The sequence below is a fragment of the Scyliorhinus torazame genome, chromosome 9 (genome assembly GCF_047496885.1).
Source record: "Scyliorhinus torazame isolate Kashiwa2021f chromosome 9, sScyTor2.1, whole genome shotgun sequence".
Lineage (NCBI taxonomy): Eukaryota > Metazoa > Chordata > Chondrichthyes > Carcharhiniformes > Scyliorhinidae > Scyliorhinus > Scyliorhinus torazame.
The window spans coordinates 159,017,141-159,041,336 of record NC_092715.1 but is presented as its reverse complement, the minus strand read 5'-3'; the positions used below and the strand labels follow the sequence as shown (position 1 = coordinate 159,041,336).

Sequence of the window (24,196 nt, the reverse complement as noted above, 5' to 3'; positions counted from 1 at the left end):
ACACAAGATCAGTCTTTTGGAAATTAAGCCACTGATGTCAGGGGTGAACCTGTGACAGAGATTATTTTCTTGTATTGTTCCCGAGACAGCCTGGTAATATCTTCTTGCTGCCACACGTGAAGACATGAAAGGATTGACCACCGGTCAGTCTTAAGACTGGACTCCTGTTACCCCAGGGACCGGGGGAACATAATGAGTGGGAAAACAGTCCAAATGTTAGTATAGTTGACCTGCAAGTCCTGAGCTGAAGATCTTGTAAGTGCACACATGGTGGCTGGAAGAACTCCAACCAAGGCACCCAAGACTGAAGGTAAACAGTCAGTTCTTCTACACTGAAAACACTAAATAATCTGGAAGGCGGAGACATGGAGATAATGAAACACCTGCAAAAATCCTATCCTTAGTTAAATATTGCAATTTAAGTTAGTGAAAAAAAATGTAAATGAGTTTTTTCAAAAAACATAATTGTTTCAGCCAAATGCTTACATGTAATTTGCCCATTATACATGTTTATATAGGAATGTTTCCCTTACGAGTGTTAAAATTAAAAAAAGTTACAGGAAGTAATGCATGTGGACAGCAAGTTTGTACGATATATTAGATTTCAGAACAATATATCATTGTATTAATCATGTTGCTTTCAGTTATTCACAATGTCTTAAACACTACCTGTCAGGAGGATGATCAGAATTATACGATAAATATTTTTTCTGTACTTTGAACAGAATTCTTGCTGCTGTTCATATTTCTTTACACAAGCTCTGACGAATCTGAACAGACAAAACAACGGATCAATCACAGAAAGAGTTAACTTATAGCTGCTCGGAATGAGTTAACAGATCTTTCAATTAAATACTAATTTGTTGTCAATTATCCAATAGAAGTCACTTATATATAAAGGGGTTACAGGTAGCACTATTCATTGGTGTAGATTTGTGTGTGAAGTTGGATCAAAGTAATAAAAGTGTTTTGTGGAGAAGCATAACTCTTGTCTCCTTTACTCTGCAGCAACTCAGAAGCTTAAACAGTGGTAACAGAGGATGGTTGCTGGGCCAAAGTAAAAGGTTGCAAGATATAACTTTTTCAGGGGGAAAAAGGAAAAACTTCACTGTATCTGGCCAGAAAGGGGGAGGGGGGAATTCAGGGGGGTACAGGGAGGGGGGAATAACAGGGACAGGGGGGGCTCACAGAACAGAAAGGCAACAAAAAGGTAGGAAAGGGTTGGCAGCGAGACAGACATGGAACTCGGTGGGCATGGAACAGGCCTAGGAACCAAGGTGGTGGCACAAGCAGCCACTTTGGAGGGTCCCTAAACAAAGGGAGACACCAGAGTGCAGGGGCACACCCACATGGCGTACACATAGCTGGCGGCCATGTTGGGTGCTCCTGGACAAAGGGAAATCCCGGAGTGCAAGGACCCAACCTCATGGTGAGAGCGGTGACCGTGGCCATTTTGGACGGCCCCCGAAGAAAGGGAAACCCTGGAGTGCAGGGGTGCGTCCACCAGGTAAGTATATTTGATCCCGCAGGAACGGGGGGTCAGAAACCCCCCATCAGGATAGTTACCTGGAATGTAAGGGGACGTAACGGCCCGGTGAAAAGATCCAGAGCCTGAAGGCTGACATAATCTACTTACAGGAGACAAACCTGAAGGAGAAGGCAGATTACTGGTAAGGAAGGGCTGGATGGGTGATGTACCTTCAATTACCACGAGACGAGAATGGTGAAATAATCGAGGCTTTATTGCACAAGATGTTGTGCCCCCCCGCAGCTGGAGCCAGAATGGAAGCAATGCAGGAGAGCATACACTTTTATACGCCGCCTGCTGGGCGGAACCAGCAGGCAGGGATTTACCGTCGTACCTGTAATATACGGGCAGTGCCGTAATACATACAATATATCACTAGTGATGTTTACCACATTCACCCCCTGTTAAAAAACAGTCGGGAGGGGGTGACGACCGGTGGGGGTGACGAAAACATTAAAATTAAGTCTGTCGGGGGCTTTGATCCTCTGCCGCGATCGCCTCAGTTCTGGTGGTGATGTGGGCGCCGACGTGATCACCTGCGACTCCAGGAGCGTGTTGTCCTCGTCTTAGTCACCCCAGTGGATCCAGTGGGAGGACGGATCCCGGTGCGGTGGGGGCTGCGGTGAAGTTCGCTGGAGGGAGGGTGAGTGGCGCAGGGGTGAATGAGGCAACCGGGGGGGGGGGGGGGGGGGGGGGGGGGGACCCAGCGGGTGCCAGGTCCCGGAGGGAGAGTGTGTCTTGGCGCCCGTCGGGGTGTGCCACGTAGGCCTACTGCGGATTTGCATGTAGGAGGTGGACCTTCTCGACCAAGGGGTCTGATTTATGGCTCGCACATGCTTCCGGAGGAGGACGGGCCCAGGAACTGTCAGCCATGTTGGGAGCGAGACCCCAGAGGTGGACTTCCTGGGGAAGGCAAACACATGTTCGTGAGGGGTCTCATTAGTGGCGGTGCAGAGGAGCGACCAGATGGAGTGGAGCGCGTTGGGCAGGACCTCCTGCCAGTGGGAGATTTTTAGACCGCAGGGCCAGCAGGACGGCCTTCCAGACCGTCCCGTTCCCCCTCTCCACCTGCCCGTTTCCCCGGGGGTTGTAGCTGGTCGTCCTGCTCGAGGCGATGCCCTTGCGGAGCAGGAACTGACACAGCTCATCGCTCATGAAAGAGGATCCCCGATCGCTGTGGATGTAAGTGGGGAAACCGAACAGAGTGAAGATGCTGTGCAGGGCTTTGGTTACCGTGGCAGAAGTCATGTCGGGCACGGGATGGCGAAAGGGAACCGAGAGTATTCGTCAATTACGTTGAGAAAGTGCACGTTGCGGTCGGTGGAGTTGAGGGGCCCTTTGAAGTCCACGCTCAGGCATTCAAAGGGGCGGGAGCCCTTCACCAGGTGCGCTCTATCTGGCCGGTAGAAGTGCGGTTTGCACTCTGCGCAGACTTGGCAGTCTCTGGTGACGGTCCTGACCTCCTCAATGGAGTAGGGCAGGTTGTGGGCCGTGACAAAATGGAAGAACCGGGTGAACCCCAGGTGGTAGAGGTCATTGTGGAGAGCCCGGAGTCAGTCCACTTGTGCGCTGGCACATGTACCACGGAATAGGGCATCAGGTGGCTCGTTGAGCTTCCCCGGGCGATACAAGATCTCATAATCATAGGTGGAGAGCTCGATCCTCCACCTCAAGATCTTGTCATTTTTGATCTTGCCCTGCTCTGTGTTATTAAACATGAAGGCAACCGACCATTGGTCAGTTAGGAGAGTGAATCTCCTGCCGGCCTGGTAATGCCTCCAATGTCGCACAGCTTCCACAATGGCTTGGGCCTCCTTTTCGAGAGCAGTGCCAAATTTCAGAGGCATGGAGGGTGTGGGAAAAGAAGGCCATGGGTCTGCCTGCCTGGTTGAGGGTGGCGGACAGAGCCACGTCCGGTGCATCGCTCTCCGCCTGAAAGGGGAGGGACTCGTCGACCGTGTGCATCGTGGCCTTGGCGATGTCCGCCTTGATGTGGTGCAAGGCCTGACGGGCCTCAGCCGTCAGGGGAAAAACTGTGGACTTGATGAGTGGGCGGGCCTTGTCTGCATAATTAGGGACCCACTGGGCGTTATACAAGAAAAAACCCAGGCATCGTTTCAGGGCCCTGGGGCAGTGGGGGAGAGGGAGTTCCAGGAGGGGGCGCATGCGGTCGGGGTTGGGCCCTAGGACTCCATTTCCCACTACGTAGCCAAGGATGGCTAAGCGGTTGGTGCAGAACACGCATTTCTCCCCATTGTATGTGAGGTTAAGGAGTTTGGCGGTATGGAGGAATTTTTGGAGGTTTGCGTCGTGGTCCTGCTGATCGTGGCCGCAGATGGTGACGTTATCTAGGTACGGGAAGGTGGCCCGCAGCCCGTACTGGTCAAACATTCGGTCCACCTCTCGCTGGAAGATCGAGACCCCATTGGTGACGCCGAACGGAACTCTGAGGAAGTGATAGAGGCGGCCATCTGCTTCGAACGCAGTGTATTGGCGGTCCTCCGGGCGGATGGGGGGCTGGTGGCAGCCGGACTTCAAGTCAACTGTGGAGAAGACTCGATACTGTGCAATCTGATTGACCACGTCAGGTATGTGTGGGCGGGGGTACGCTTCGAGCTGCGGGTACCGGTTGACAGTCTGGCTGCAGTCAATGACCATCCTCTGTGCTTCTCACCAGTCTCCACTACCACTACTTGAACTCTCCAGGGGCTGTTGCTGGCCTCAATGATACCCTCCCGCAGAAGCCGTTGGACCTCCAACCTCATAAAGGTCCTGTCCTGGGCACTGTACCGTCTGCTCCTAGTGACGACGGATTTGCAGTCCAGGGTGAGGTTCGCAAATAGTGAAGGTGGATCGACCTTAAAGGTCGTGAGGCCGCAGACGGTGAGGGGGGGGCAGGGGTCCTCCGAATTTCAACGTAAGGCTTCGGAGATGGCATTGAAAATCCAGGCCGAGCAACAGGGCAGCGCAGAGGTGGGGGAGGACGTAGAGCCTGAAGTTGCCGAACTCTACGCCCTGGACGCTGAGGGTCGCGATACAGTACCCCCAGATTTCAACAGAATGGGATCCGGAGGCCAGGGAGATTTTCTGGGTGACGGGTGCACCGAGAGGGAGCAGCGCCTTACAGTAGGATAGTTGCCGAACTCTACGCCCTGGACGCTGAGGGTCGCGATACAGTACCCCCAGATTTCAACAGAATGGGATCCGGAGGCCAGGGAGATTTTCTGGGTGACGGGTGCACCGGGGGGGAGCAGCGCCTTACAGTAGTGGGGTGGATGAAACTCTCTGTGCTCCCAGAGTCGAAGAGGCAGGTCGGCTCGTGCCCGTTGATCTTCACCGTCGTCGTAGCGAAGTTGCGGGGCCGAGACTGATGCAGGGTGATGGAGGCGAGCTGCGGAAGATGCTGGGTGGTCCCGGGTTGGTCAGCTGTGGCAGAGGTAGCAGTAGGCGACGAACAGCCAGACGAGCAGGGGTCCTGAGGTGCGGTCCAAAATCGCGCCGAAGATGGCGGCACCCACGGGGTGCACATGGCAGGCGGCATGAAAGATGGCAGTGCCCACGGGCCGCATGTGGCTTGTGGTGGGGAAGTTGGCGGCGCCCATGGGCCGCACGTGGCTTGCGGAGGGGAAGATGGCAGCACCCCCGAGTCGCATGTGGGGGGGGGTGTAGAAATGCCGGGCCTGGAAACAGCGGCGACCGACCGGGCCTTGCAAACAGAAACAAAGTTCCTTACTTCCCACACCCGTTGCAGGTCGCGCTCCATGCTGGGCAGCCTTGGGTGTTTGCTTTGTCCACAAAAATAACAGTTGAAAATGAAAAAATGAAAATCGCTTATTGTCACAAGTAGGCTTCAAATGAAGTTACTGTGAAAAGACCCTAGTCGCCACATTCCGGCGCCTGTTCGGCGAGGCTGTTACGGGAATCGAACCATGCTGCTGGCCTGCCTTGGTCTGCTTTCAAAGCCAGCGATTTAGCCCTGTGCTAAACAGCCCCTAGAGTTGGGCAACCCACAGTTGGCTGGCTGCCACACGGTGCAGACTTGCGGTGAGCTGGAATCGGCAGCTGATGGGGCCCACGATGGTGCCGCGCGGTCGGGGGGTGTAGGACTCCAGGTTACGGGAGACCACTTCTAGTGAATTAGCAAGCTGCCTAGTCTCTGCAAGATCGAGCGTACCCCCTTCCAATAGTCGCTGGCGGACACACGTAGACTTCATGCCCGTGACATAAGCGTCTCTAATTAATAGTTCGGTGTGTTGGACTGCCGAAACTGCCTGGCAGTCACAGTTCCTACAGAGGATCTGTAGGGCCCGCAAGAAATCGTCCAGAGTCTCCCCGGGAAGTTGCCGTCTCGTGGCCAGGAGGTGCCTGGCGCACACTTGATTCACCGGTTTAACGTAATGTCCCTTTAGGAGCGTCATCGCTTCCGAGTAGGTGGGCGCATCCCGGATGAGGGGGAAAATTTCAGGGCTCACCCATGAGTAGAGGACTTGGAGCTTCTGTGGGTGGGAGGGTTCTTCAGTGGCTGCTCTGAGGTAGCCTTCGAAGCAGGCTAGCCAGTGGTCGAAGGTAGATGTGGCGTTGGCTGCGTGAGGACTCAGCTGCAGGCGATCAGGCTTGATTAGGAGATCCATCTTTTCAAATTTTGTGCAATAAATTGATGTGCCGTCAATTACCACGAGACGAGAATGGTGAAACAATCGAGGCTCTATTGCACAAATGTTGTGCCTCCCACAGCTGGAACCAGAATGGAATCAGCGCAGGAGAGCATACACTTTTATACGCCGCCTGCTGGACGGAGACAGCAGGCAGGGATTTACCGTTGTACCTGTAATATACGGGCAGTGTCGTAATACATACAATATATCACTAGTGATGTTTACCACAATGGGGTAGACATACCATGCATGCTACGGGATGAGAGCTGGACAAGTAGCCATACTGATCAGCAAGAGGACAAGATTTACAAAGACTAGGACGGTCACGGATCCAGGGGAAACACTACATGGTCAGCGGTGTCCTGGAAGGGGCACCGGTGGTACTGGTGAACATGTACGCTCTCAACTGGGGCGACACAGAATTTATAAGAAAGACCATGGTGGAAATCCCGAACATTGACACACACCGACTGATTATGGGGGATGACTTTAACTGTGGACAGGACCCGCTGACCAACTGATCGAACCCCAGAGCGGGGAAAAAGACAGGCATGGCAAAGGAACTGGGAGCATTTATGGAGCAGATGGAGGCGGTGGACCCGTGGAGGTTCCTGCACCCGGGAACAAAGGAATTCCCGTTCTTTTCACAAGTGCACAAAGTATACACCCATATCGGCTTCTTTGCAGTGGGCAAATCGGTGCTTCCAGAAGTTATAGGAGCGGAGTATTCCACAATAGTCATCTACGACCACGCTCCGCATTATGTGGATGTGAGGTTGGAGACAACTCGTGCCCAGTCCCCCACATGGAGGCTGGACACACATCTCCTGGCCGACAAGGTATTCTGCCAGAAAACATCACAGGCCATAGGCGACTGCTGAGTAACAACCGGAACGGGGAGGTCTCACCCTCCACATTCTGGGAGGCACTGAAGGCTGTGATCAGAGGGGAAATTAAAGTCTGCAGGGCATGTAGAGATAGGGAAGAGAGGGCGGCCAGATAACAGCTGATCGACTCCATCTTGGAGGTCGACAGAAAATACTCCAAGGCCCCGACCGTAGAGCTGCTGGCGGAGAGGAAAAAGCTACAATTTCATTACCCAAAAAAGAAAAAGACCCAACAGAATGTGGATCATATATACCCATTTCGCTGCTAAATGTGGACGTGAAAATACTCACAAAGGGCTTGGCTAAAAGGCTGGAGAGCGGTGTACCAGAAGTGGTCGCAGAGGATCAAACGGGCTTTGTCAAGTGTAGGCAGCTCACTGCAAGCATCAGGCAGCTGTTGAATGTAATAATTTCCCCCTGGGGAGAGAACACCAGAGGTGATCGTCTCCCTGGGTGCAGAAAAGGCCTTCGACAGAGTACCTCGAGGTACTGGAACGTTTTGGGCTAAGAGCAGGATTCGCTGCCTGGGTGAGACTCCTGTACAACGCTCCCAAGGCGAACATTCAAGCCAACACCACCAGCTCTGAATACTTCCAGCTACAAAGAGGCACAAGGCAGGAATGCCCGCTGTCCCTGCTCCTGTTTGCACTAGCAATTGAACCGCTGGCAATAGCCCTGCAGGAACGCAAGAAGCTGGAGGGGCATCCAAAGAGGAGACAGAGAGCATAGTTTCGCTCTATGCGGATGATCTGCTCCTGTACGTCTCAAAGCCACAGAAAGGACTGAAAGCAATCTTACAGATCCTGAAAGAGTTCGGAACCTTCTCAGGTTACAAACTCAACCTGGGAAAGAGTGAGGCATTCCCTGTGAACCCAAATGTGGGGGGGGGGGGGGGGGGGGAAGAAGAGACGCAGAGAAGGGGAAACCCCCCCCCCCCCAGATCGATCAGGGAGGGCATCCGAGGTGGGGGTGGGGGGGGGGGTTGTAGGGAGGATTGTATGCAGAGTCAGACAGTGGCAGACTGTAAATTGAGAAACTTAAGAAAAAGCCTTTTTGTACTGTACAATAAATGAAAATGAACGGCAAATTAATTGAAAATGTCAAGAAAAAGATTTTTTTTTTTTAAATGATATGACTACCACCATTATTTTCAGAAACAAAACTGTATGATCAATGGAGAAGTGAAGTTATCATGTGGACTGTGGTAACTGCTTGGGGAAAAGCAAGAAGTTATGGCATGGGCTGTTTCTTTACCAAAGTACAATCAGACGCAGAGTGCTTTCTGTTATGGGCGAGGCGTTTTCAGAATCCCAAAATGTATCATGGAGTTCAACCAACCTCTCCCTTTAATGGATTTGTTGCTTTTCCTAGCATACGGCTTTTTCCCTAGGTGTGGAATTACAATTATGGGCACGTGGGCTTTTAAACACAAAACAATGTTTATTCCATGAACTCAACTTAACATCTTAAATAAACATTGGCTCTCTTAACACCCCTTACTTCAAAGATAACTCAGAAAATATTGCAACAGTAAATAATTCCCTAAAACGTTCCTTCAAACATCCAAGAGACTTAACACCTTTACGCAGAATCACATCAGGTTAAAGGCTTTACTTTAAATCACCCAAATGATCCAGAGATAGTCTTTCATGGCAGAGATCCAGCTCACTGCAAAACACAGACGCACACGAGCTGCTTTTCCTCCAAACCTTGCAGCTCTCTGGAAACACACAGACACACCCAAGCTGCTTTTTAAACTGCAAAACTAAACTACAAAATGGCTGACCTGAGCTCAGCCCCACCCACTCTCTGACATCACACTTTTCTTAAAGGTACATTGCTTAACCATCCATGTCTTAAAGGTACTCCCACATGACACAGACTGCTTTCCGAACTAGAGTTGAAACATTTGAACTCAGAACAAGGTCTGGAAAATCTATTGAACTACATGGATAAGATTTATCAAAAGGATGACTTAAGTGTGTATGAAGCCTAGTCAGAATTTAATAAGATTTCGGAAAACAGGATATTTCTATTGAGGAGTAATGGAATTTAGTAGACTATACAAAAAGCTGCAAAAACACTGCCTGGAATTTCCACAGTCCGTGTTGGCATTTAAGTTACTGGACTGTGCTAAAGTGACCAATATGGATAGGCTCCTGGTTTTGACAGGAGTTAAGTTTACAGATAATAATACCTTATTTGATCAAATGATAGGCATCTTAAAAAAAATAAAGCATGTGGAAATGTGGAAGATACAATATTAACAGGGTGGCGAGATCGCATTTGTACAGCAGGCTACAAGAGGATGGAAGAAGATTGGGGCCCAGAAATTATGAGGATAGAAACCCCTTTAATATCTATAACAGGAGGGGGGGCATGGAGAATGGTAATAGGAAAACAAACCCCAGAAATGCTCAGGATATGATAAATCGATATTTTCGGAGTGACTCTAAATTTCATTATGCTTTCAACTGTCCAACACGTTTGAAGCTACACATGGCACGGAAGAATCGTAAGAGGAAAGAGATAGTGACCAGAAAGAAGGCATTTTCCTATTAACGAGAAGTTTTACTCCGGTAATGAGAGTGTTGGTTGCAGAGCCTTTCAATTGTGCTGTATTGGATATTGGCTATTGGCTGCACATCTCGTGTGTGTGGAATTGACTGGTTAAAATGTTACCTGGACTCTTTAAATACTGAAAATCGTAACACGGTTAAAGAATTTGAAAATCGTCCATTTTGAATGACCAGCCTCCAGCTTGGGAAGGGGCTACAATTAGCTCTGCCTTTGCTGACCATTTAAATGCATTACATAGAAGTAGAACAGCTTTTTTGGAAGCAGAAGTCTCTAAAGAATTCGTAGAGCTTTAAGGCATAATGTACAGCCATCAAATATCGTTTTTCAGCAAAGAAACATAGTATACTATAAGAGAGACTATTTTAATGAATGGAAAGGTCCAGAAAAGGCCATAGGCATAGATGGCAAAACAATTGTTTTGCAACATGGCAGTCAGACTTTTAGGGTACATTCATCAAGGATAATGGGTACAAATTACAAAGTTGCAAATTTAGAAAGAGCAGACGAACATGATGAGGAACCAGGGTCATCTGATACACACGTGTTACAGCACTATGAGGACCAGTTAACTGAAATAGACAGGGTACCTGTAGAGGAACACAATACTTATAATGAATTAGGACAGGCCATTTTTCCGAAAGGACAGCTGACAAAAGTTGGTACAAAAGTGACGTATTTGCCTGAAGGGTCCAGTCACTGGAACAATGCAACTTTGTTAGTAGAGTAGGGAAGGCCATTGCAAAGTATAAACACTGGTTGAATGTACAGAATACAGGATAGGCTACCAAGACAATGGATTGGGAACACAAAGTTTAAAAATGGAGGGCACAGAAACGTTGTGCCAGTTCAGATAGTAAGTTAGATAGTGAATATGATCACAGGAAAAGATCAAGAACTATTGCAAGTACATCCCACAGCAGGAGTGAAAGATCAAGCAGTGGCAGTACAGAACGAGATACCAGGCGGGATAGGGGATGTGGTTTGACAAGGTCTCGGAATATGGGTAAGACTACGAATGCAACTAGGAGTAGAAGCCTACATGCTCGTGAGATTTTGGAGGCCTCCAATAAACCAGGTGGAAAAAGTTATAAAAGATGCTAAACAGCAAGAACTGCATAGTTGGAGTGACTTTGGGGTATACACAGAAGTACCAGATAGGGGACAAAGAGCTCTATCTCACAGATGGATTTGCACGGAAAAGTTTCTTCCAGATGTAACTTATGAAGGCAAAGGCCAGGCTTGTGGCAAGGGGATTTGAAGAAAACTTGGAAGATCAAGATTTAAGGGTGAATTCACCTACAGCAGGAAAGTTTATTTTAAAGATCTTTTTGGCTCTATTGGCCACAAAGGCATAGGAATGCAAATCTATAGATATAAAAGCTGCCTTTTTGCAAGGGCATCAGCTTCAGAGAGACATTTTTCTCCATCCTCCTAAAGAGGCAGCGAACACAGAGGGGGTACTCTGGAAATTGAACAAATGTGTATATGGATTAAATTATGCTTCTAGACTCTGGTATTTTTCGGTAAGGTCAGTTTCGGTAAAGTTAGGCTGTTGCCAGTTGAAAGCAGATTCGGTAATGTTTTACTGCCACTGTAAAGGAAATCTTTCTGGCATCTTTATGATGCATGTCGATGATTTTTTGTGGAGTGGTAATAGTGATTTAGAAGCTATTGCAATCTCTGGATTGATGAAAGAATTCAGGGCTGGAAGTCAGACTTCAGGTGCTTTCAAATATATTGGGCTGGAAATCGGAGAGTCTGAGTTAGGTACCACTTTACGTCAGCAATTTTATTTGAAGAGCTTCAGCCCAATAGCAATTAATCGTGGTTGGGCTTCACAAAAAGACGCTGTGTTTTCAAAAATGGGAAAAGAGGAACTGCAAAGTTTAATTGGGCAACTAAATTGGTTAGGTAGACTGACTAGACATGACGTTAGTTTTGATGTCCTAGAGTCGAGTGCAAAAATTAATGATCCTGAAGTGGAAAACATAATGAGAGCAAACAAAACGTTGGCCAAACTAAAAATGCAGGAGTGTGTTTTGAGGTTCCTGTTTTTAGGTGATCTTAGGCACTTGAAACTCAGTTTATAGTGATGCGTAATATGCCAATTTATGTGATGGAGTTTTGAGCACAGGAGGTTTCATAATTTTTCTTTTGGGGGAAAATGTTGCCCTTGTGTGGGAAACAAAGAAAATAAGGAGGGTGGTTAAAAGCACATTGCCCACTGAGACATTAAGCCTTGAAGAGGCAGTAGATATGGCCTTTTTTCTATCCCAGATATTAACAGACATTTTGGGATTAGGGGATTTGAGTAAAATATCCATTGAGTGTCACATTGACAATAAATCCCTGTGGAAAAATGTGCGCACCTCAAAAAGTGTAAATGAGAAAAGATTGAGGATTGACATCGCCAGTTTAAAGCAGATGCTGGACAATTAAATGGGTCGACAGCAGCTATCAGTTATCCGACTGTTTTACTTTGTGAGGGGCTAGTTCGAAGAACCTTTGGACATTATCAAAGAAGGGTGTATCTTTCTGTGAATGTTTTTTTTTCTTTAAGAAAGGAATTTTTTTTTTTTTTTTTTTAAAAGGAAGAAATTGTGTGTTTTGTGTTTGTTGTATTTTCTGATATTCTGGGAAAACCAATATTCATCAAAATATTTTTTTCCTCCAGGGAAGGGGAGACTGTCAGGAATGGGTTAACAGACCTTTCAATTAAATACTAATTTAATGTCAATTATCCAATAGAAGTCACTGATATATAAAGGGGTTACAAGTGGCACTATTTATTGGTGGAGATTTGCATGTGAAGTTGGATCAAAGCAGTAAAGTTGTTTTGTGGAGAAGCAGAACTCATGTCTCCTTTACTCTGCAGCAACTCAGAAGCTTAAACAGTAGCACAAATGGTGTGAAATTCAATGGCACTTATGCTGCAATTAATGTATATGGAATGTATGTAAATATTTGTGTTGGGGAGATGTGTGCATTTGAGTAAAAATGGGTGCATGGTTAAGTGTATATTAAGATGTTGGAATGAGTATAAGCATTTAAATTGGTAAATCATTAAGCTGATTTGATGCTCAGATTTAACTAAATTATTAGTTTTCACACAATGGAATGTCTGCAATGGCTTTCTGTCCTCCCTTAACGGATTTCAGGTCTTCTAATACAGATTGAAGCATGAAGTTCATCTAATTATTATTTGGTGTTCTGCTGGGTGAGATGCAACTGTTGTGCATGTGCAAACCCTTGCATGCATAATTCCAATATATCTTTAGACTGATAAAAATATTATTTATTTGAACCAACCTGATTCATTTGGAATCTGGGCATGATGTTTTATTTTAACTTCAGAAATGGATAGCTCTTCAGATTGGCAGAAGATTAGTGGATCTCAGTAATTAATGCTGAAACTTCCATTGTTCAAAATTTATAATGTATTCTATTAGCTTAGATTTTGGAATCAAAAACGCAATTTGCAGATGACACCAAATTAGGTGGGATAGTCAACACTGAGGAGATCTGCACCAAATTACAGAATATTCATAGATTTGCAAAATGGGCATATAATTGGCGACTAGGGGCTTTTTACAGTACCTTCATTGCAGTGTTAATGCCTACTTGTGACAATAAAGATTATTATTAATAATCCAATTTTCTATTCATTGTCCCCGCAGCAAACTCAAGATGGGATGAATTCAAAGGTTTAGCTTAATTGTACACACAAAATGCAAATGGTCGTACGGTTGTCTCCTTTACAAAAGTAAAAAGGAGATCGAGAAAAGGAAGATCTACAGTGCAGAGACCACAGAAAATATCAATAACTGTCACGTGGATTCGAGAGTCCAGAATCAAAGTCCAATGGGATATTTCTTCACAGAGGTCAATGAGTTGAAAACCGATTCTGGATAATTCACTTTTCCAGTGGTGTTGACTTCACACAATCAGATAGGCATGCAGAAATGAGTTTTGTCGGCAATGGTGCATAATCTCCAGCACAAGCAATGTAGAGGGGGTCCAGTGTCTAACATGGACCACAGCTTCTTATCTTTGAGGCTGCTCCTTGAGTGATAAAAAGTGACACTGAGATTGTGCAGTTCAACAAGGCTATATTATAAGGCTATATTACAAGCCATAGCCCAAGACATGTAATTCCTACCTTTTCACACCCTCTTCGACAAAGAACATGTATCCCTCATGTGGGACCCGAGATTGTTAAATGACTCAACCATTAAGAATTGAAAGGAACGTTACAGGATTTTTATTGTCTCGTCAGGAAACAGAGGGAGTTTAACGTCATTTCTATTTGTATTTGAGGATATTAGAAATAGGATACAGCTTTAAATAAGTTCAAATTTGTATTTCTGTATATAAAATAACAAATTACTTCAGTTTGGTTCAGGTGATGTATTGCAATGAGGGTTCATGACGTGAAAGCTGAGGATTTAAAAGAAAACTGGGTAACATGGGGCCACTCTAGAACAGAATGGTCTTCTGAATTAGTTACAAGCTAATGCTAGAGAAACTGGTCAGGGTCAGGGAGCTGCAGACAGCAGACTTCTCAAAAGAACAAAAGAAAATCCCAGAAAAGAGGGAATTGAGACAAAAAGAATATCTCAGGAAGGCAGTTAACAAAGGAACAAAGCTAAGTTAAAGGAACAAAGCACAAATTGAACAAGGTCCTGTTCAGGAGAATTCAAGTAAAAAGTAGAGAAAGTGCTCGGAGTCAAAGAGACAGCTGCAAGAACCAGATTTAAAGTAATCTCCGTGAGAAGCCAGACATCCAAGGTAAATCAGAAGTTTGGTGACGCTAGATGGGAAGCGCACTTCCATCACTCCAGATCCAAGACCTGCTTACCACACTCCAGCTTGGAGGCTCACTTCCCCCACTGCCACTCCAAGGCTTGCTTCCCCTACTCCCGCTCAGAGGCTCACTACCGCCACTCCCAGTCCCCACTGTATCTTAATACAGCCTGTGAAGCCGTAGTGTTCTACTGACATGACTGGGTACTTAAAAGCACCACTTTGGAAGATTGAATGCAGGTGGCAATCCAAGGCACAGGAATACTGAAAGGAGAAAATTAAATTCTGGAAGTGGATCCTTGAAGGGATCTGAGAGAAAGTTTTGTTTGGGGGAAGATTCCAAGCGTGTTCTTTGAGAGTGGAGTTTGGAAACACTTGGGTGGGAGTCAGAGTTCCAGTGAGATCAGGTCTGCAGAAGAGTCATATGGATTTGAAACATTAACACTGTTTCTCTCTCCACAAATGCTGCCAGACCTGCTGAGTTTATTAACTGCTGCAGCAAGGCCTGCTTCCCCAACTCCAAGGCTCGCTTTCCCCACTCAGGCCCGCTACCCCTTCTCCAGCTCCAAGGCTTGCTTCCTTCACTCACACTCCGAGGATCGCTTCCCTCACTCGCGATCTGAAGCTCGCTTCCCCACTGTGTAGCCATCTGGGATGGTCACTTCCAGAATACAAAATGGATGCTCGCAATGGAATGAAATGAAATGAAAATCGCTTATTGTCACAAGTAGGCTTCAAATGAAGTTACTGTGAAAAGTCCCTCGTCGCCATATTCCGGCGCCTGTTTGGGAAGGCTGGTACGGGAATCGAACCGTGCTGCTGGTCTGCCTTGATCTGCTTTCAAAGCCAGCGATTTAGCCCTGTGCTAAACCAGCTCCTAATGAATGTAGGGAACTATGGACAATGTTAAGAAAGCAAGCAGGCACAGAACCTGTATGCGTATTGAGAAGGCAGCCCCCAGACAAGACTGAAACTGTAGATCAATTAACATATTGATGGCCCATCTCCGGGAACAAAGGAAAGACACTCGAGCAACCGATCTAGCTCCAGACACCCCGGCACCAGTTCACCAAACCGAAAGCGTAAACAAAGCCAGGCCAACAGCCACCTAGGACCCGGCCAGCCATCAGGGCACCCACCCCTTTATTGGTCAAGATCAATACCAATGATCAAGATACGGCCCAATTAATTGGGGCCAAGTTTAAGGCCCGCCCAAAAGCGCGCGTAGCCCCTCCGGGTAGAAGAAGAAACCCCCGAGAGAGAATCGCTCTCTTGGACTCGGCTCTCAAAGCGGAGAGACCCGTCCATCAGCTGCACCAGAAGCAAGTAAGTCCAAGGTCAACACTCGCTAACAGGCGGACGACCTTAGTTGTTCTCCTGTATACCTTCGAACCCAACAGTTTCAGATCCGAACAACAGCCATTGTTCCTCTGACTGAGTGGGCACCCGAAGTCAAGTACAGGCGTTAGCATTAGAGATAGTTTAGTTTGTAGTACTTTGTGCGTGAGTAGATATTACTGTGTGTGTAAATAAATAGTATTGACTTTGAACTAACTAACTGGTGTATTGGCTCTTTGATCAGTTTTCGGGTTTGAACCTTGTGGCGGTATCGAGAGATACCTGGCAACTCTAAAGCAAACATAATTAGGATGAAGGAAGGCGACCACATTGACCGCCATATTTAGAACCAGAGAAACAGAGCAACAACTGCCACACCGAGGTTCACTCCCCCACTCCAGCTCTGAGGCACGCTTACCCCACTCCAGCTCCAAGGCCCGCTTCCCTTACTCCCACTCCAGGGCCTGCTGCCTACTGCCCCCACTTTCGCCCAAATTTTGCTTCCCGCATTCGCACTCGGAGGCCCGCGTCCCGCACTCGGAGGCCCGCGTCCCGCACTCGGAGGCCCGCGTCCCGCACTCGGAGGCCCGCGTCCCGCACTCGGAGGCCCGCGTCCCGCACTCGGAGGCCCGCGTCCCGCACTCCACATCTGTGGATCGCTTATGCCACTTCCGCTCCAAGGCTTGCTGTCTTAACTCACGCTCCTAAGGCTCACTTCCGCCAGGAAATCTCCGAGGATCTCTTCCACCGCAACAGTTTCGAGGCTCAGTTCTCCCACTCCGAGACTCGCTCCCATCACTCCCTCTCCAAGGGTTGCTACCTCAACCCCCGCTCCAAGGCTCACTTCCCCCACTCCCACTCCGAGGCTTGCATACCGCACTCTCGCTACGATGCTTGCATACCCCACTCTCGCTCCGAGGCTCGCTAACCCCGCTCCCATTCTGAATTCAGCACTGACACCAATTACTACCACTCCATGTCCAAAGCCCACTTCCTATACTTCAGCAACAAAGCTCCCTTCCCCAACTATCGCACCGATGGCCATTTCCCCACTCCTGCTCCAAGGCTCGCTTCTCTCACTCTAGATGGGAAGCGCACTTCTGTCACTCCAGATCCAAGACCTGCTTACCACACTCCAGCTTGGAGGCTCACTTCCCGCACTGCCACTCCAAGGCCCGCTTCCCCTACTCCCGCTCAGAGGCTCACTACCGCCACTCCTCCTTCCCCCACTCCAAGGCTCCATTCACCCAGTCCAAGACCTCCTTCCCACACTCCCACTCCGAGGCCCGCTTGCCTCACTCCCGGAGCGAGGCCCGCTTACCCTACTCCAACTCCTAGGCTCACTTCCCCCACTCCTGCTCCTAGGTGCTTACCCCACTCCTATTCCGAGGCTCGCTTAGCCCACTCTCACTCCGAGGCTTGTTTACCCCGCTCTCGCTCCGAGGTTTGCTAACCCCACTCCCGCTCAGAGGCTCACTTTCCTCACTTGCCCCTCTCCAGTTCCAAGGTTCACTTTCCCAACCCCCGCTCCGAGGTTCACTTTCCCCACTTTCACTCTGGGGCTCGCTACTCCTACTATCACTCAAAAGCTCACTTACCCCACTCCTGCTCCGAGGATCGCCTACCCCAGACCCGCTCCAAGGCTTGTTTAGCCCACTCTTGCTCTGAGGCTCGCTTACATCACTCTTGCTCCAAGACTCACTACCCCTTTCTCGTTCTGAATTAAGTACTGAAGTCTATCCCTCCCCACTCCGAGGCTCACACACCCCACTCCTGCTCAAAGGTTCACTTCCCTCACCTTCCCCTCTCCCACTCCTAGATTCACTTCTCCCACACCCCTTCCCTTAAAAATGAACTTTAACATAGTACTGTTTAAAAAGATAAAACATGATTAAAAATATTCAGTTTTTACTCTATCATATACAAGTTTCAAACCTTTTCAGTGCAGAGGGTGGTTTATCTTTAATTGTTGGTTCCACATCCAAGGTCGTCTCTGGTTGCAGGCCACTATCATGATATTAAAAAAATTCATAACATTATCAGTGTGTTGAACTGCTTTATTAATCAAGAGATAAAACTAAATATGGTATATTGCAACATCTCTTTATGAGTTAACATCTAACTGACGATCTTGTATTAGGGAATGAGTTTCTCTTTATTCTTTCATGGGTTGGAAGTGTCACTTGCTGGGTCAGCATTTATTGCCCATCCCTAATTGCCCTTGAACTGAGTGGCTTGCTCGACCATTTCAAAAGACATTTTCAGAGTCAAGTGCATTGCTGTGTGTCTGAAGTCACATGCACCCCAGACCGGATGAGGGTGGCAAATTTTGTACCCTGAAGAACATTAATGAACCAGATGAGGTGAGCCAAGTCGATGTGTTAGTTAGGGAACTTTTAGGGAACAGTGATCATGGCACCATCGTGTTCAGATTAGCTATGGAAAAGGACAAGAAGCAATTTGCAGGAGCACCAAGTTCAAGGGGTTGAGGCTAGATTTGTCCTGGGTAAACTGGAATCAACAATTGGCAGCCAAAATTGTAGTCAACCAGTGGCTAACCTTAAAGGGGAGGCAGTTTGCGTACCATCCAATTCCATTGCCAATAGGAGGGTGAGTAGGGCAAGCAAAGCCAGAGCTCCTCAGATGACAAAAATGATAGACCAGTAAGATAAAACAGAAGAGGGGACTTATGACAGATGCCAAGTTGATAATACAATTGACAGCCAGGCTAAATGTGAGAAGTTCAGAGCAGAAATTAAAAGGGAACGAAAAAGGAGAATGGAAAGAGAGACAGGCAGCTAATATAAAAGATCGAAAAGTCTTCTTTCGATTTTTAAAAGACTAGTAAGGCAAGCTGTGAGGCCAATTAAGATATAGAAAGGAGACACACATGTAGGAAGAGAGCATCACTTTTGACTGAATTAATACTTTACATCTACCTTTACTGGGAAATAAGATGTTGCCAAAGTCACAGTGAAAGAAAAGCTAGTTGAGATACTAAGCTAAAAATAGACTTTTTAAAAAGAGGTACAAGAAAGGCTTTCAATGTTTTTAAGACACCAAAATTGGATGGAATATATCTGAAGATGTGGAGAGAAGTAATGGTGAAAATTACGGAAGTATCTGTTACAGTCCAGAAAGCTAGTTGGTGAAGGACAGAACGGAAACAACTTTATATCTTAAATATTTACTTATACTTTTACGTAAGAAACATACACCTCCTAACAGTTTTAGTTTAGGCGCTCGGGGAAAATCATCAGTAAATGCCCACCTTCTGCAGATAGTTAAACATAATTTATGTAAAATGAACAGATTCTCTTCTCTCTCTAATTATAATTCATATACACAACTAAAATCTCAAAACAAACAAATTCAAAACACTTCACATTCTACACAAAGCTTTACATTGCAAGATACCCCTCCTCTAAGGCCCTTAACAATTTATTTCTACATGCCTTTCTTTTGTAAAACAATCAGACAAATTGATGACTAGCATCCATATATTTATTTTTCAAGGGTTTATTTCTCTTCACATGTATTCAAGTCAGCAAGGTCAATCTTTCAATCTGCGAAACATTTTCTTACTCACACTTTTTGTAAAGTATACTTTGTAAAGTATACATTTGATGAGTATACTATCGTCGGTGTGCCCAATGTACAGAATCTAACTTAAAGATTTTGACAATTAGAATCCCAAATCTAATACCTCCATAAAAAAGTCTTTTAATGATCTTTTAAGGACACATTTATTTCTAATGCTTTATTTATCATTCAATACCTCCAAATTAGGGGTTGTCATCATAATACTTAACTCCACCAAAACTAATATTTGGTCCAGTCCAAGTACCCAACCTGTTCGACCAACAATTTAAGCTTCACAGGTGCTGTTTCTTCCTTAGATATAACATTATTGTTCTGCAAGGATCTATTTCAACTAACTGTTATGGAAGTAACACGCTCCAAATAGGATTTTTGAATTAAAGCTATTCCAGATCTACTTTGCTTAATATCTAAACCAATATATTTAAAAACCAACAAGCTAAAAACCAATTTAAATTCTACTCTAACCACTGTAAAGCCGGCGTTGGACTGGGGTGAGCACAGTAAGAGGCCTTATAACACCAGGTTAAAATCCAACAGGTTTGTTTCAAATCACGAGCTTTCGGAGCACTGCTCCTTCCTCAGGTGAATGAAGATGTATGTTCCAGAAACATATATATATATATATATATATAGACAAAATCAAAGATGCAAGACAATGCTTTGAATGCGAGCATATGCAGGTAATTAAGTCTTTACAGATCCAGAGATAGGGGTAACCCCAGGTTAAAGAGGTGTGAATTGTCTCAAGCCGGGACAGTTTGTAGGATTCCGCAAGCCCAGGCCAGATGGTGGGGGTGAACGTAATGCGACATGAATCCAAGGTCCCGGTTGAGGCTGTACTCATGTGTGCGGAACTTGGCTACGGGTTTCTGCTCGGCGATTTTCCGTTGTCGCGCGTCTTGAAGGCCGCCTTGGAGAACGCTTTCCTGGAGATCAGAGGCTGAATGCCCTTGATTGCTGAAGTGTTCCCCAACTGGAAGGGAACATACCTGCCAGGCGATTGTCACACGCTGTCCGTTCATCTGTTGCCGCAGCGTCTGCATGGTCTCGCCAAAGTACCATGCTTCGGGACATTCTTTCCTGCAGCGAATGAGATAAACAATGTTGGCAGAGTCGCACGAGTATGTGCTGCCTATATGATGGGTGGTGTTCTCACGTGTAATGTAATTCTCCCATGTCGATGATCTGGCACGTCTTGCAGAGATTGCCATGGCAGGGTTGTGTAGTGTCGTGGTCGCTGTTCTGAAGGCTGGGTAGTTTGCTGCAAACAATGGTTTGTTTGAGGTTGCGCGGTTGTTTGAAAGCAAGTAGTGGAGGCGTGGGGATGACCTGGGCAAGATGTTCATCTTTTTTTTTTTTAATATTTTTATTAAGGTTTTTTAACAACACAATTTTTTCCCCTTACAAACAATAACCACCCCCCCCCCCGTAACAAAATAATGCAAATTCTCCCTGAGCAAGATATATACATGGCAAGATGGTATACTTACATAGCTTTATACACTGGCTCTTGGCCGCGCGTACCGTTTCCCCCCACCCTCCATGCTATCTCCCGCTCGTCCATCCCCTCAAACAGTCTCTCGTTTCCCCCCCCCCCCCCTCAGGGTTGCTGCTGCTGATCGACCTTCTTCTAACGCTCCGCGAGATATTCGAGGAACGGTTGCCACCACCTGTAAAACCCCTGTGCAGACCCTCTCAAAGCAAACTTGATTCTCTCCAATTTTATGAACCCCGCCATGTCGTTAATCCAGGCCTCCAGGCTAGGGGGCTTCGCCTCCTTCCACAATAGCAAGACCCTTCGCCGGGCTACTAGGGACGCAAAGGCCAGAATTCCGGCCTCTTTCGCCTCCTGCACTCCCGGCTCATCCACTACTCCAAATATTGCTAGCCCCCAGCTTGGCTTGACCCGGACTTTCGCCACCTGGGATATTACTCCCGCCACTCCTCTCCAGAACCCCTCCAATGCCGGGCATGACCTAAACATATCGGCATGGTTCGCCGGGCTCCCTGAACATCTTTCACATCTATCCTCTACCCCAAAGAACCTACTCAGCCTCGCCCTCGTCAAATGCGCTCTGTGAACCACCTTAAATTGTATCAGACTGAGCCTGGCACACGAGGAGGAGGTATTAACCCTACCCAGGGCGTAGGCCCATAGCCCTTCCTCAATCTCCTCCCCCAGCTCCTCCTCCCATTTACCTTTCAGTTCTTCTACTAGCACTTCCCCCTCTTCTTTCATCTCTTGGTATATTTCCGACACCTTGCCCTCCCCAACCCATACCCCCGAGATCACCCTATCTTGAACTTCTTGTGCCGGGAGCAACGGAAATTCCCTCACCTGTCGCCTCACAAAAGCCCTCACCTGCATATATCGAAATGCATTTCCCGGGGGTTAACTCAAATTTCTCCTTCAGTGCCCCTAGGCTCGCAAATGTCCCGTCAATGAACAGGTCCCCCATTCTTCTTATCCCCGCCCGATGCCAGCCTTGGAACCCCCCGTCCATCTTCCCCGGGACAAACCGGTGGTTACCCCTGATCGGGGACCACACCGATGCTCCCATTGCACCCCTGTGTCTTCTCCACTGGCCCCAGATCTTTAGTGTTGCCGCCACCACCGGGCTTGTGGTGTATTTTGTCGGCGAGAGCGGCAGCGGTGCCGTTACCAACGTCCCCAGGCTCGTTCCTTTACAGGACGCCATCTCCATCCTCTTCCATGCCGCACCCTCTCCCTCCATAACCCACTTACAGATCATCGCCCCATTTGCTGCCCAGTAGTAACTCTCTAGGTTTGGCAAAGCCAACCCTCCTCGGTCCCTGTTGCGTTCCAAGAACCCTCTCCTAACCCTCGGGGTCTTATTTGCCCACACATACCCCAGAATACTCCTACCTACTCTCTTGAAAAAGCCCTTGGTGATCACGATGGGGAGGCACTGAAACACGAACAAAAGCCTCGGAAGGACCACCATTTTGACCGACTGCACCCTACCCGCCAGCGAGAGCAGGAGCATGTCCCATCTTTTAAAATCCTCCTCCATTTGCTCCACCACCCTCGTCAAATTCAGTTTATGTAGGGCCCCCCAACTTCTGGCTATCTGGATCCCCAGATTCCGAAAACTCCTCTCCGCCCTCCTCAGCGGTAGGTCCCCTATCCCTCTTTCTTGGTCCACTGCCTGTAATACAAAAAGCTCACTCTTCTCTAAATTAAGCTTGTAGCCCGAGAACTCTCCAAACTCCTTCAGAGTCTGCATGACCTCCACCATCCCCTCCATTGGGTCCGCCATTTATAGCAGCAGGTCATCCGCATATAGCGATACCCGATGCTCCTCTCCCCCGCGGACTATCCCCCTCCATTTCTGAGACTCCCTAAGTGATATGGCCAAGGGTTCGATCGCCAATGCAAACAACAGGGGGAACAGGGGGCACCCGTCTCGTCCCTCGGTACAGCCAAAAGTACTCCGACCTCCGCCGGTTTGTCACTACGCTCGCCACCGGGGCGCTGTAAAGGAGCTTAATCCATCTAATAAACCCTCCCCCGAACCCAAACCTGCACAATACCTCCCAGAGGTACTCCCACTCTACTCGGTCAAAGGCTTTTTCTGCGTCCATAGCTGCCACTATCTCCGCCTCTCCCTCCTCCGATGTCATCGTTATCGCGTTTAAGAGCCGCCGCACATTGGTATTTAACTGCCTGCCCTTTACGAATCCCGTTTGGTCCTCGTGAATCACCCCCGGGACACAGTCCTCAATCCTAGTGGCCAGTACCTTCGCCAATAGCTTAGCATCCACATTGAGGAGCGAAATCGGTCTGTACAATCCTAGTGGCCAGTACCTTCGCCAATAGCTTAGCATCCACATTGCAGTGGATCCTTGTCTTGCTTTAGAATCAGGGAGATTGTCGCCTCCGACATTGTCTGGGGCAGGGTTCCCTCCTCTCTTGCCTCGTTGAAGGTCCTCACTAGTAGCGGGGCCAGCAGGTCCACATATTTTCTATAGAATTCCACCGGGAACCCGTCCGGCCCTGGGGCCTTCCCCGCCTGCATGCTCCCCAAACCCTTACTCAACTCCTCCAACCCAATTGGTGCCCCCAAACCAACCGCCTCCTGCTCCTCCACCCTCGGGAACTCCAGCTGGTCCAGGAATCGCCTCATTCCCCCCTTCCCCCCCCTTGGGGGCTGGGATCTGTACAGCTCTTCATAGAAGTCCTTAAATACCTTATTTATTTTTGTTGCACTTCGAACCGTGGCTCCCCTTCCATCTTTGATTCCCCCTATTCCCCTCGCTGCCGCCCTCTTACGGAGCTGGTGCACCAGCATCCGACTAGCCTTTTCCCCGTACTCGTAAGTCGCCCCTTGCGCCTTCCTCCACTGTGCCTCCGCCTTGCCCGTAGTCAGCAGGTCAAACTCCGTCTGGAGCCGTCGCCTTTCCCCAAGTAATCTTTCCTCCGGGGCCTCTGCGTATCTCCTGTCCACTCTCAAAATCTCCCCCACTAACCTCTCCCTTTCCATACCCTCTGTCTTCTCCCTATGAGCCCTAATGGAGATCAGCTCTCCCCTGATCACCACCTTCCATACCACCCCCACTCGCACCTCCCCGTTGTTGTTGGCCTCCAAGTACTTTCAATACACTCCCTCACCTTCCCACACACCACCTCATCGGCCAGCAGTCCCACATCCAGCCGCCACAGCGGGCGTTGGTCCCTCTCCTCTCCCAGCTCCAGTTCCACCCAGTGCGGGGCATGGTCCGAAACGGCTATGGCCGAATATTCCGTCCCCCCCACTCTCGGGATGAGTGCCCTGCCCAGA

At 48.0% G+C, this 24,196-nt stretch overlaps 1 protein-coding gene across 1 annotated transcript in view; it reads right to left on the bottom strand.

Annotated features, from left to right (window-relative positions):
* The window catches only part of LOC140430128 (solute carrier family 28 member 3-like), a 516,849-nt gene that overhangs the window by 452,200 nt on the left and 40,453 nt on the right, over positions 1-24,196 (bottom strand). Inside the window, exon 4 of the mRNA XM_072517641.1 lies at positions 670-770. Within this exon, the coding sequence (XP_072373742.1) occupies positions 670-770 (101 nt within the window). The remainder of the gene's footprint in view (positions 1-669; positions 771-24,196) is intronic.